Source organism: Panicum virgatum, chromosome 9K (assembly GCF_016808335.1).
Source record: "Panicum virgatum strain AP13 chromosome 9K, P.virgatum_v5, whole genome shotgun sequence".
Taxonomy (NCBI): domain Eukaryota; kingdom Viridiplantae; phylum Streptophyta; class Magnoliopsida; order Poales; family Poaceae; genus Panicum; species Panicum virgatum.
In genome coordinates this window covers 1,197,521-1,211,596 of record NC_053144.1, presented here as the reverse complement: position 1 = coordinate 1,211,596, position 14,076 = coordinate 1,197,521, and the positions used below count along the sequence as shown (strand labels likewise).

Genomic DNA, 14,076 nt, shown 5'->3' with positions numbered 1-14,076 from the left:
CCACCCGTTTCTCGTGGCGCTGCCGGACCCGCCGGCCCCTCTCACTCTCGGCTGTCTCGCTCTCCCTGCGCTAGGCCTGCGCTAGGCGGGCAGTTCAGTCTCCACCACTCGTCGCGCTCGGCGCCGGGGGCGCCAGGCAGAGGTGGATCCGGAGAGAGGTCGCGGGCAGGGACCAGCGGGCGGGGATGGTGGGCTCGGCCGCCTGCTCCGCGTCCGCCACCGTGGTGGCGATGGCCAAGGGCAACGGCAAGGGCAGGGGCGGCGCCTCCGCGGGCACCAACAAGGTCCGCTCAATCCCTTCCCACCTGAATTTAAATTAGGTTGGTAGCATCGAATCTGGGGCGATCATCTGGCGTGGAACAATGCAGGGGCTCTTCGCGGGTTGATTTTTGCTGCCTGCTTCCTGGGAACATGTGAGATAAAAAAATTGCAATATTAGGACTGCAAACACTGAGGGTTCAATCAAGGAAGAACTTGTGGGCCACTTGTATTTGGTCCTGTTCTGTCATTTTTTAGGGCCTCAAATATTAACGTCATATGTCTTCCAGCAAAATGTCAGTGTGATGATATTGTAGCAGTCATTTAATCGTTGTATTTTAGGATGGGATTTCTTATCTTCAATCTAGGAGGCGGGATGGTTTCTGCAATCTGCAGCAGATCCGGACTCTGGAGTGTCCTTACATACTGTCTGTTGTATTATTTGTAGGTGATACGGCCTCCTAGAATTACATCTAATGTTAAGCAGAGCTTGAGGATTCTAAAATTTTGGAAGGTAATCTTCCTGCATTCAGTTTTAGAACCAGCTTCCACCATTGTTATTTCATATCTGTCTCTAGGGGTTAAATTAGTGTTTTGCTGCACGTTCAATAAATTCATCAGAAGAGCGTACTGTAAATGCATTGAGAAATATCATCATTATGTGGCGCCCAAAGCATGGAAGATTAACTTTTAAATTTACAGATCAACAAGGATCAGATTATCTGATGCATGCAGTGCATCCTTTTTCAGATTGAAGCACAACTGTTGTTAATTGTTACAACTAGTTAAACCTTTGTTCTCAGGAGTATGAAAGGAAGCAAACAAGTGGACCTCAGCCTGCTACTAGATACCGCAAAAAGAAAGTAATAAAAGAGGTGCTTCCTGATGACGCAGACATCTATGAGGACCCTTCTTCCACCCTTCAATTGTCAGTCTTGTCCTTCCTTTCATATCCCAGACTTTACTCGTTTTTTTCTAGTGACAATTCCAATTGAGCATTCTGAGTTACTGAATTTGCACTTTCATTTAATCTAGGACAAATGAGGGTTTGGAAATTGCTTCACCGGTTATTCTTGTCGACGGCTACAATGTATGTGGCTACTGGGGAAAGCTTAAGAAGGATTTCATGAATGGGAGACAAGAAATTGCTAGACAAATGCTAATTGATGAGCTGGTATCTTTCAGTGCAGTAAGAGGTCTGCACCAGCACATTAAATCTGTTATAATAATTAAAAATACCTCAGTTATGATTTCTCGATAGACAAAAACGGTCCTAGTCCTGCTGGCCACATAAGCAAAAACACAAAGCTGGTACGCAGTATTATTACTTGGTATACTATGATTTACAAGTATACTATGTAGCTAGACAAGGGTGGAGCATCATTCGATCATGTTTTTTTACCTATCAAGTGCGACCATTTCCCCTTGCTCAGCAATTTAGTTTTCTCGATAGCCATGCAAACTTTTGCACTGGGTATTTTATACCATTTTCTCACAATGACACTTGCAGAGGTAAAAGTTGTTGTGGTATTTGATGCTGCCAATTCAGGGCTTTCTACGCATAAGGAAACATATAAAGGGTAAGATACTATTGTAAATTGACTTTTGGTGCTAGATTTTTCTTTCACTGGATATTGATGCCATGCAAGCAGATCTGACTGATAAACAAATGGAAGTTCAATATTTTCATCAGGTTTTCGTAGGCGGCTGTTAGGGAAAACCTAACAAACAAAAATTTTGTCATCGAACAGGGTTGATGTTGTATATTCTGCCGACTTATCTGCTGATTCTTGGATTGAGAAGGAGGTACATTTTGGAATTGCACATCGGAAGCATTGCCTAGAGTTCCTTTTTAGAATTATATATGGTGGTACTCATCAGTTCAAAATTAAGGCAAAAAAAGCCCTAATGTATGAGGCATGCATGACTAGAAGTAAAATTATTGGAATTATTTGAGCCAGTTCCAGCCTGCAGGGACGTCGCAGTGGTAAATCTTCATCCTAGCCATGTAATACCCAACTGTTTGAATCTTTAGGTATTCTTCAAAAGGGGGTTAGAAAAGAACAGTTACTAGATTTTACTGGCCTGAAGTAATGCATGTTGTTTCCATACCATCGAGAGGTGTATTTTTGTGGTTATATTAGTTTTGGCACTAAAATTTCATGCAGGACATGAGCAAATACAATAACATAATCTTACTTGCTGGTTCTTCCACCTATGCAGGTTGAAGCTTTGGTAGCAGATGGTTGCCCGAAAGTATGGGTTGTAACATCCGATGCATTGGAGCAACAATTAGCACATGGAGAAGTATGGGCTCTTCCTTTCCAGATGAGCTGTTTTATCTCTACCAGGCACCAGCCACTAGACCTTTGACTTTGATGCACTAGTTTCTGTGCCTACTCTTGCACTTTGTTTGTTATGTTCAACCACATTTCTTATCGAAGTGTCATGGAAGCATATTGCACATTTTAGTACATAACCACCAGAAAAGTGCCGCCAGTTCTTTTCCTGGAAACATGAGGTCTGGTTGTATTAATCCAAAACCAGTGATAGCCTGGAAGGGGGTAAGGCGAGATGATTTGAATATGGGAAATAGGGTAGCTGTATTCACATTTGTGATGAAATAATTAACCAGAACAACATTAATCATGGAAAGCAGTTGAAAGTTTATACTTCCAGCATACAAGACAATTTTAATCGGTATTTTCATTTTCACCTGATATTCACATATTTTATTCCTGAAGATAAAAATATAATTCATGTTGTATATTTTGTAGGGTGCTCTTATCTGGAGCTCTAAAAGATTGGTCAAAGAGGTTACTTCTGAATACTTTGCATTTCATGGATATGAATTTCTCAAACAAAAATTGTCTGGCATAATAGTTTTCTTGTGACTCTGCAGATAAAAGAATCAGAAAAGGAACTTGATCTAGAGCTGAAGGAAACCAGGTCTAAGTTACATCTTTACTAGTGGAGTATATCTTCTTTTTTCCAGAAAATTTGCTTTGGGCATCAAAAAGGAACTTCATGTACCTGATTGTTGAGCTACTAAAGCAACAGCACTAAATTTTGTTTGTGAATTCTATTTACTGTCCTGACACAAGGTACTTGATTCTAAAATTGACAGGTCAACTTCACTGCAAGGAAAACTTTTGCAGCACAAGCTGAATCCAAAAGTAGTACATGCATTAAAAGGTCTCAGGAATAAACTTGAAGAACAAGAGCGGCAGAAGAAGTGACCACTAACTGTTGGACGGTGATGGTTGACCAAGAGAGGAGAGAACAGGTGCACATATGTGCATTTGTGTGTGAACATCTACTAACACTGGATCCATTGACAGCTGACAGAGCAAGCTTGATGCGAGCACAAAGAGTGTTATGAAATGCATGCTTGATGTGTGAACATCCCGAGTATGCTAACATCATGTAAAAATTAAAGAAACCTGGCTTTCTTTGGGGTGCAGCCAGTTTTGTGTAGACACCATGTTTTGATCACAGCACCCCGAGAAAAGAAAACCATGAGCTGTATAGTAATGCAACTTAGCTGCTGATGTTTTCAGGGATGTGGATGTAGGGAGCTCATCAGTTGAAGAAATATTCGCTGTAGACCTCTAGATTTTGGAAATGAGAAAACTGTATTTGTGGATGTATAGGGAACTCATCAGTTGAATAAATGTTGGCTGTAGGCCTCAAGATTTTGGAAATGGGTAAAATGAAGAAATATTCGCTGTAGACCTGTTGGCCTGTACATTTTATTTCGACCCTTCATTGTTGTGAATTTTTTTTATCCCTGCTTAGGACTCCGTCTCCCCGGCATCGTTCTGATGGTAGGGCGTCGATGAACAGCTATTACCTCGGTTGCCTCTGAAATTTTGGCTGGAGAAATCCACCTGAACCTGAATGCAAGTCTGAGAGATGGTTTGCACGGAACATGAGACGTGCCGCGGGTGCAGCGCCCGGGCTGTTTTGCCGTTGTTGTGCGGCCTACGCCGGCAGAGAGCGCCGCCATGGAGTCATGTCATAGTTCCACTCTAGAATTGATTTAAGAAAGGATCGATGCTGCCAAGGAAGGTTTGGCTTCTGAAGATTGTTCTGCCAGTCATGGATGTGTTGATTCACGGCATGTCGTAGCGCGTCAATGCTTGGCTGCTGCCGGCGCCGGCGCGTCCTTGCTCTCCTCTCCCAATGCTCTCCCGTGTGCCGCCGGAGCTCCTTCGCCAAGTCACTCACGTCCGCCTCCAAGACATCCGTTCTGGCAGCGACGACGCGCTCGCTCTCGCGCGGCGGCGCGGCACCACCGCTGGCCGCGCCGTGTTCGAGCAGCCCTTCCAGTGCTCGTTCCTCCGCCTCCATGGAACCGTAGCGGAGCCCCATGCCACGCCATGGCAAATGGGTCGAAACACAGGCGGCGCCCATGCTGCACATCGGCACGTGCGCGCTCGCCGCCGCGCAGCGACTCAGAAGGGTCTGAACGAGCCGGCGCTCCGGCGAGCAACGCATCATGCGGCGGAGATTGCCACGAACAGATTGCCCGGGGCCGCAGCGGCTCTCCGGCGAGCCTCGGCAGCGTCCACCGGGGGCGGACGGTACTCGAAATCCCGACCGGGGGTGGACGGTATTTGAAATACCGTCCACCCCTGGATCACTTTGGGCCGCAGGATGGAACACGTGCGGCTCAGATCGGGCGGGCGAAGGACTCGGTCGTCGTTGTCAGGCCGGTGTGGCCGCGCGGGAGCTGGGGGCCGCCAGTGCCGTGGCGAAGGCCGGAGGCCCAGGTTCGCCGCACCTCTGGAGCGTGGGGGACCACGCCCGTGGGATCGTCGGCGAAGGACACGGGGAACCTCGTCGCCGCTTCCATCGAGAACAACCCTCACGGCTCGCGCGCTCTGGCCTGGGATACCGTCCGTGGGGCCGCCGGCTTGTGCCTTGTCGCCGCCGCCAGCAGCCAGCTCGGGCTTCCTACCGCTCCAAGTTCCATGGCGACGCTGCCGCAGGATCCAAGTTTGTATTGCCCAATGTTTCTTTCTGCAAGCCACATGGACAGTCCATGATCTGGCTGCTGAGGTCATGCTAATCACAGTGATTTGAAAGCTAAACAAGCCACAAATGTTGTGGATGTTATTGCTACGGATTCAGTGTGGAACCTAGGGAATGACAAGAATTGGTGATTGCGATCAGGAGCTCATTGCTGATGGGCGATGGCATTGGCATGGCAACATACTTCTCTAGTGAAATTAATGGAAATCTGTCCTAGGAGTCGCATTGTCGAGCATGGACAATCTGAAGACGAAATGCCACGTTGTCTCAGTGCTTGCTCGATTCGCAACACTCCTGTAATGCGCATGCTGGTGATCTTCACCGTGTGGTTGGTGCAAGGCGAGTGACGCCACGTCTGACGGTCTCAACGCGGCCGAGCTCCGGCGAGCCGAGGCACAGAGCGAAGCGGCGCGCGTCATGGGCCGGGGCGCCTGCCGTGGTTGTGGAAACACCGATCAGGCCATCGGAGCCCATGTAGCCTGGAAGGCACCTAAGTGATCGCCGCCGCATGACGACTCAAAAGGGTCTGAATGGGCCGGCGCTCCGGCGAGCAAGCCAGCGGCGCAGCGGCGGACGGAGTTCCTCCGTTCGGTGTTCGCTCGCCGGCGCTCATCTCTTCCTGATCCTTGATCACGGTCGGTACGGGGCAAGAAGGGATGCGACGGATGCTGACCTCATCCAAGAGGGAGAAGACGGAGGCAATTAACTCCCGGGGCCGCGGCGGCTCTCCGGCGAGCCTCCACAGCGTCCACCAGGGCGGACGGTACTCCAAATCCCTACCGGGGGTGGACGGTATTTGAAATACCGTCCACCCTTGGTTCATTTTTGGGCGTTGGATCGACGACGTGCGGTCTAGATCGGGTGGGCCGAGGACTCGGTCGTCGTTTTGACTTGTCAGGCAGCTGCGACCACGCGGGTTGGGAGCGCCATGGCGGAGGCCGGACGCCCAGGCCCGCGCTGCGACACCTCTAGAGCGTGGCGGACCACGCCTCCGGGATCGTCGCCTCGTAGGAGAAGGACGCGGGGAAGCTCGTCGCCGCTTCCTCGGAGGACAGCCCTGGCGGCTCGCACGCTCTGGTCCGTGGGGTCGCCGGCTCGGACCTCGTCGTCGCCGCCGCTCGCCAGCCCATAGGATGCAGCCGTAGCCCGTAGGCTGAGTTGCGGTGGTGCGCAACGACCGAGTTGCGGCCGTCGTTCGAAAGGGTCCAGCAGGGAAGGAGACGGAGTTAACCAGGCGCGGGGGCTCTCCGGCAAGCTGCGGTGCGCAGCAGAGGCGGCGTCCTTGCCACGACCAGCAGCGGACGTTATTGACCGGGGGCTTTTGACAGGCAACCAACACCCCAGGCGCGCGGCTCGGCTCTCCGGCGAGACTCGGCGGCACGGCATGCAGCCAAGGAGGCGTTCCAGAGGTGGACAGTGCGGTGCGGACCTCGTTGCTCATGGTGATGCCTCGGCTACGACAGGAACCGAGCAAGCGATCGGCGGCGGCGACACGCGCTGGGTTCGAGGAGGTCATTTGACAGGCAACTAACACCCCAGGCGCGCGGCGCGGCTCTCCGGCGAGCCTCGGCGGCACGGCATGCAGCCAAGGAGGCGTTCCAGAGGTGGACGGTGCGGACCGGGGGTGGACGGTATTTCAAATACCGTCCACCCCTGGGCCTTGTCAGCCGCTGGATTGGACTTGTGCGGTTCAGATCGGATGACTCCGTCGTCCTCAAGTTCCTCATCAGGCAGCCAGGCAGGCGCGGGAGCTGAATGCCATGCTGCCATGGCGGACGCCGGAGTCCCAGGCCCGGCGCACCTCTCTAGCGCGGTGGACCACGCCGGCAGAGGATGCGAGGGGAATCCGCCGCCAGCTCGTACCTCGTCGTCGCCGCGAGCGTTTTTTTCCTTTGCAGGTTCAGTTCAGACTTGAGACTGAGCCCCGCGCTGCCATCTGAACAGAGATTCTTTTTTTTTTTCCTCTCGAAAGATCCAGAGATCAAAATATCAGACCACCGCTGGCCGCGCCGTGTTCGAGCTGCATGCCCTTCCAGTGCTCGCTCGTCCGCCTCCATGGAACCGTAGCGGAGCCCCATGCCACGCGACGGCATCTGTTCGACCAGCGAAAACCCAGCCGCACCCGAGCAGCAGCGCGGCGCCGCGCGCACTCGCGTCGGTCTGAATCTGAACGAGCCGGCGCTCCGGCGAGCAACACATCATGCGGCGGAGATTGCCGCGGATGCTGGCCGTACCTCTTCGAAGAGGAGGGGAGGGAGGCAACCAACTCCCGGCGCCGCAGCGGCTCTCCGGCGAGCCTCGGCAGCGTCCACCGGGGGCGGACGGTACTCGAAATCCCGACCGGGGTGGACGGTATTTCAAACACCGTCCACCCCTGATTCACTTTGGGCCGTTGGATGGAACACGTGCGGCTCAGATCGGGCAGGAGGAGGACAGGACTCGGTCGTCGTTGTCACTTGTCAGACAGGTGTGGTGTGGCCGCGCGGAAGCTGGATGCCGCCAGTGCCATGGCGAAGGCCGGAGGCCCAGGTCCGCCGCACCTCTAGATCGTCGGCGAAGGCACGGGGAACCTCGTCACCGCTTCCATGGAGAACAGGAACTGCCCTCGCGGCTCGCGCGCTCTGGCCTGGGATACCGTCCGTGGGGCCGGCGGCTTCTGCTTGTGCCTTGTCGCCGCCGCCAGCTCGGGCTTCCTACTGCTCCAAGCTCCATGGCGACCGAGGATCCAAGTTTGTCTCCAGCCTAAGTTTGTATTGCCCAATGTTTCTTTCTGGAAACCACATGAACATGAGTCATGAGCTGGCTTCTGAGGTCATGAAAGCTAAATAAGCCACAAACGTTGTGGATGCAATTGCCACGGATTCGGTGCGGAATCTAGGGAATGACAAGAATTGGTGATAGCGATCAGGAGCTCATTGCGCCATTGCTTTGCCTGATGGCATTGGCATAGCAACATACTTCTCTGCTGAAATGGACACAGAACAGAGATTTCTGGTTCAAAACTTCACTTAAGACCCCACTGCAGTCATTTTGTTTGCACCTTGCTGCACAATGTTGTGAAGAATTTCGCATATGGCAACTTGCTTTGGTGATTGGCTGATTGCAAATCATGTCACAACTGAGTTTACTTATAGTCGCCCATTCTGTCTGATAACACAGTACAATGTGAATTCCTAGTTCTTAAATTTTAGCACTCACAATCTTTGACCTTTCTTGACATAGAATAAGGCAGGCGTCCGACGAACAGCAAATATTTTTCGAGATTAATCTTCAGACACGAGACTCAAGCAGGCGTCTGACGAACAACAAATATTTTCTATATACTTCAGAAACGAAACTGAGCTATTTCATTTAGGAGAGCGCTTCATCTCTAGATCGAACGATCGATTCTTAATCAGCAGCTGGTCAATGGTTTCCAATGCTCAAGAGATCAATAGGATGTGATGAACAGTGATCGTTCTGGTAGTATTATCTCTCCTCAGATTATTCAGAGCGATTTTCGTGGTTTTGTCGACGCACCTTACAGCCTTTGATCTCTGAGAATCTGTCAGTGCTTCGACGAGTAATGCGAAACTATTCAGATTATTCAAGTTTATTAATCTGTTGTCGGTTTCCTATGAATTAGCACACAATGTCCTGCGACTCTGCCTTGATAATCCCAGTGCACACTAGGACATCCGATCCTTTGCATTTCTTTGTTGTTGTTCACTTCAGAGCATGTCTGGTGTAGTGGTGAGCAGGTAAATTTTTTCCCCCTTTGTAAAGTGATTTTTCTAGATTAATCTTCAGACTGGAAGACTGAACTCTTACATTAGGACAGGAAAGACTGCTCTTCACCGGAGGAACGAAGGACCAATGCTTAATCCGAACCCTTGCTGTCCTAGGAGTCACAAACTTTGCCTATTAAATGCCAAGGGTGGACAATCTGAAGACGAAATGTTCATCGTGTCGTTGGTGGAAGGCGAGCGACGCAACGTCTGACGGTCTGAACGCGGCCGTGCTCCGGTGAGCCGAGGCACAGAGCGAGGCGGCGTCATGGGCCGGGGCGCCTGCCGTGGTTGTGGAAACACCGATCACGACATCAGAGACCGTGTGAGCTGTCCGCACGAGGGAACGTGTGCGCTCGCCGCTGCATGGTGACTCAGAAGGGGTCTGAACCGGCCGGCGCTCCGACGAGCAAGACTGCATGCGGCGGAGACGGAGTTCCCCCGTTCAGTGTTCGCGCGCCGGCGTTCAGTGGTCACGGTCGGCACGAGGTAAGCGGGGGATCCAAGAGGGACGCAACTAACTGCCGGGGCCGCGGCGGCTCACCGGCGAGCGTCGGCAGCGTCCACCGGGGCGGACGGTATTCGAAATCCCGACCGGGGGTGGACGGTATTTGAATTACCGTCCACCCTTGGTTCATTTTTGTACGTTAGATCGAGCATGTGCGGTCCAGATCGGGCGGGCGGAGGACAGGACTGGGTCGTCGTTATCATTTGTCAGGCTGCTGCGGCCGCGCGGGAGCTGGATACCGCCGCCCACCGACGTCACGGCGGAGGCCGGACGCCCAGGTCCGCCGCACCTCTGGAGCGTCGCGGATCAAGCCCGCGGGATCGTCGTCGAAGGATGCAGGGAACCTCGTCGCCGCTTCCTTGGAAAACAGCCCTGGCGGCTCGCGCGCTCTGGTTCGTGGGGACGCCGGCTCGGACCTCGTCGTCGCCGTCGCCCGCCAGCGCGGGTTTCCTGGAGACGGCGTCCCGGCGCGGCGCATGTTGCTGTAGCGGCAGTATGAGGCGAAAAGATTCTTGCGCTGGAACAGACCAGTCGGCGCGGTTCACGCGGGAGTGCCCGGGCCAGCGACCGGCTCCGCGACGCGCAGCAGAGGATGCAGCCGTAACCCGTGGGCTGACGGCTCCAAGGGGAAGAGAGGCGGCGGCGCGCGACGACCATGTTGCAGTCGTCGTTCAATTCGAAAGGCTCCGGGAGGAAGGAGAGGTTAACCAGGCGCGGGGGCTCTCCGGCAAGCCGCGGTGCGCAGCAGAGGCGGCGTCCTTGCCACGAACAGGAGCGGACGGTATTGGCCAGGGACATTTGACAGGCAACCAACACCCCAGGCGCGCGGCGCGGCTCTCCAGCGAGCCTCGGCGGCATGGCGTGCAGCCAAGGAGGCGTTCCAGAGGTGGACGGTGCGGACCGGGGGTGGACGGTATTTGAAATACCGTCCACCCCTGGGCCTTGTCAGCCGCTGGATTGGACTTGTGCGGCCCAGATCGGATAACTCTGTCGTCCTCGTCAGGCAGCCAGGCAGGCGCGGCCGCGCGGGAGCTGAATGCCATGCCGCCATGGCGGACACCGGAGTCCCAGGCCGGGTGCACCTCTCGAGCGTGGTGGACCACGCCGGCAGAGGATGCGGGGGGAATTCGCCGCCGTTTTTTTGGAGAAAAGCTAGCTAGCCCTCGCGCGCTCTGGTCTGGAGAACCGCGCGATGGGGCGGGCCGCCAGCTCGTACCTCGTCGTCGCCGCGAGGGCTCTTTCTACTGCTCCAAGTTCCATCGCAGCGAAGGATCCAAGTGACGGAGTGCTTTGCAGGATCAAATCATCATCGTCGCAGCGTGCACGACCGCAGCAATGGCGGAGCACTTTGCAGGTTCAGAGTTCAGACTTGAGGCAGGTCAGGGAGGCTAAGACGATTTTTTTTCCCTCTCGAAAGATCCAGAGATCAAAATTTCATGGACGCGCTGCTCTACGTAGGGTATAATAATGATGTAGTAAGCTAAATTTCAGCGTTGACGTTCTGACTGACATGGGGTTGGCAGCCAGAGAATAGATGTTTTGATCACGCCATGCGCTGCTCTGGCAGCAACGACCCGCTGGCCCTCGCGCGGCGGCGCGGCACACCACCGCTGGGCGCTGCCCGCGCCGTGTTCGAGCTGCCCTTCCAGTGCTCGCTCCTCCGCCTCCATGGAGCCGTAGCGGAGCCCCATGCCACGCCACGGCAAATGGGTGCCGATCAGTACATCGGCGTTCGGCGCCCATGCTGCACATCGGCACACGGCGGCACGTGCGCGCTCGCCGCGGCATGACGACTCAGAAGGGTCTGAACGGGACGGCGCTCCGGCGAGCAACGCATCATGCGGGGGAGATTGCCACGAGCAGATTGCCCAGGGCCGCAGCGGCTCTCCGGCGAGCCTGGGCAGCGTCCACCGAGGGCGGACGGTACTCGAAATCCCGACCGGGGGTGGACGGTATTTCAAATACCGTCCACCCCTGGATCACTTTGGACCGCTGGATCGACCACGTGCGGCTCAGATCGGGCAGGCGGAGGACTCGGTCGTCTTTGTCAGGCCGGTGTGGCCGCGCGGGAGCTGGGTGCCGCCAGTGCCATGGCGAAGGCCGGAGGCCCAAGTTCGCCGCACCTCTGGAGCGTGGTGGACCACGCCCGCGAGATCGTCGGCGAAGGACACGGGGAACCTCGTCGCCGCTTCCATCGAGAACAGTCCTCACGGCTCACGCGCTTCCGTGGGGCCGCCGGCTTGTGCCTTGTCGCCGCCACCAGCAACCAGCTCGGGCTTCCTACCGCTCCAAGTTCCATGGCGACGCTGACGCAGGATCCAAGTTTGTATTCGCAACACTCCAGTAATGCGCGTGCTGGTGATCTTCACCGTGTGGTTGGTGCAAGGCGAGTGACGCCACGTCTGACGGTCTCAACGCGGCCGAGCTCCGGCGAGCCGAGGCACAGAGCGAGGCGGCGCGCGTCATGGGCCGGGGCGCCTGCCGTGGTTGTGGAAACACCGATCAGGCCATCGGAGCCCATGAAGCCTGGAAGTCACCTACGTGATCGCCGCCGCATGACGACTCAAAAGGGTCTGAACGGGCCGGCGCTCCGGCGAGCAAGCCTGCGGCGTAGCGGCGGACGGAGTTCCTCCGTTCGGTGTTCGCTCGCCGACGCTCATGTCTTCCTGATCCTCGATCACGGTCGGTGCGGGGCAAGCGGGGATGCGACGGATGCTGACCTCTTCCAAGAGGGAGAAGACGGAGGCAACTAACTCCCGTGGCCGCGGCGGCTCCCCGGCGAGGCTCGCCAGTGTCCACCAGGGCGGACGGCAGTCAAATACCGTCCACCCTTGTTTCATTTTTGGGCGTTGGATGGAGCACGTGCGGTCTAGATCGGGCGGGCCGAGGACTCGGTCGTCGTTTTGACTTGTCAGGCAGCTGCGACCAGGCGGGTTGGGACTTGGGAGCGCCATGGCGGAGGCCGGACGCCCAGGCCCGCGCTGCGACACCTCTAGAGCGTGGCGGACCACGCCTGCGGGATCGTCGCCTCGTAGGAGAAGGACGCGGGGAAGCTCGTCGCCGCTTCCTCGGAGGACAGTCCTGGCGGCTCGCACGCTCTGGTCCGTGGGGTCGCCGGCTCGGACCTCGTCGTCGCCGCCGCTTGCCAGCCCATAGGATGCAGCCGTAGCCCGTAGGCTGACGGGTCCAAGGGGAAAAGAGGCGGCGGCGCGCGACGACCATGTTGCGGCCGTCGTTCGAAAGGGTCCAGCAGGAAGGAGAGGGAGTTAACCAGGCGCGGGGGCTCTCCGGCAAGCCGCGGTGCGCAGCAGAGGCGGCGTCCTTGCAGCCACGACCAGGAGCGGTCGACGGTATTGACCGGGGGCATTTGACAGGCAACCAACACCCCAGACGCGCGGCGCGGCTCTCCGGCGAGCCTCGGCGGCACGGCATGCAGCCAAGGAGGCTTTCCAGAGTGCGGACCGGGTGTGGACGGTATTTCAAATACCGTCCACCCCTGGGCCTTGTCAGCCGCTGGATTGCACTTGTGCGGTCCAGATTGGATGACTCCGTCGTCCTCAACTTCCTCCTCATCAGGCAGCTAGGCAGGCGCGGCCCCGCGGGAGCTGAATGGTGCCAGCGCCACGGCGGACGGCGCCGGAGTCCCAGGTCAGGTGCACCTCTCGAGCGTGGCAGAGGACGCGGGGGAAATTCGCCGCCGTTTTCTTGGAGAAAAGCTAGCTAGCTAGCCCTCGCGCGCTCTGGTCTGGGGAACCGCGCGATGGGGCCGCCGCCGGCTCGTACCTCCTCGTCGCCTCGAGCGTGGGCTCTTTCTACTGCTAAAGGTTCCATCGCAGCGCAGGATCCAACTGGCGGAGTGCTTTGCAGGATGAAATCATCATCGTCGCAGCGTGTGCGACCGCAGCAATGGCGGAGCACTCTGCAGGTTCAGACTTGAGGGTTGAGGTGTCAGCTCTGGAACGAACTGGAACGCTGGTGAACGGCGCAGGCGAGCTCGGAATGCCGGCGAGAGTGAAGGTGGACACACGCGAACACTTGGAACACGAGCACAAGAGAGTTTGGTGCTGCCCAAAACCGCAGCGTTTTCTAGTTTGTTCTTCTCCTTTTATTGAACACAAAAGCAAAGGACTCCGGTGGCGATCCGCACACCGCGCTAACGACGCGTCCATCCCCACGTCCACGATGTGCGCCCACCTCCGGTTGTCCGAGTCTAGCGCGAGCTATTCTCGCGGGCACGATGCGCATGGCAACCACAAGCCGGTCCTCATGCGCATGACTAACAGAAAGATTACATGCAAATCTAACTAACTCTAACAGACGCTAGGCTCATCTAACAAATCTCCTCCTGAGCCTTGCGTCTCTACTTGATCTTGACGAGGCCGAGCTTGTCACGAAGTTCACAGAAGCGCTCCCGCGGCAATGGCTTCGTCAGTATATCTACCAGCTGCTCGGCAGTGCCAACTGAAGCAACATTCACCATGTCCTCCTCGATGCACTCGCGAATGT

The 14,076-nt window shown here is 55.7% G+C and overlaps 1 protein-coding gene across 3 annotated transcripts; it reads left to right on the top strand.

The window, feature by feature from the left end:
- The first annotated feature begins 48 nt into the window (after nt 1–48).
- Nucleotides 49–3,990, top strand: LOC120649139 (uncharacterized protein YacP). Of its 3 annotated transcripts, XM_039925847.1 has the most exons (10): nt 49–284; nt 707–772; nt 1,062–1,186; nt 1,294–1,454; nt 1,769–1,838; nt 2,010–2,064; nt 2,482–2,565; nt 3,036–3,074; nt 3,161–3,207; nt 3,386–3,990. In XM_039925847.1, the coding sequence occupies exons 1-10, from the start codon at nt 186–188 to the stop codon at nt 3,495–3,497; spliced, it is 858 nt and encodes a 285-aa protein (XP_039781781.1). In that variant the 5' UTR covers nt 49–185; the 3' UTR covers nt 3,498–3,990. The 3 variants fall into 3 exon arrangements, 2 of the variants coding, with proteins under 2 accessions (XP_039781781.1, XP_039781782.1); XR_005665178.1 differs by lacking the exons at nt 3,161–3,207; nt 3,386–3,990 and having other exon boundaries at nt 59–284; nt 2,010–2,245; XM_039925848.1 differs by lacking the exons at nt 2,482–2,565; nt 3,036–3,074; nt 3,161–3,207; nt 3,386–3,990 and adding an exon at nt 2,285–2,312 and having other exon boundaries at nt 58–284; nt 2,010–2,248.
- Nucleotides 3,991–14,076: the final 10,086 nt, after the last annotated feature.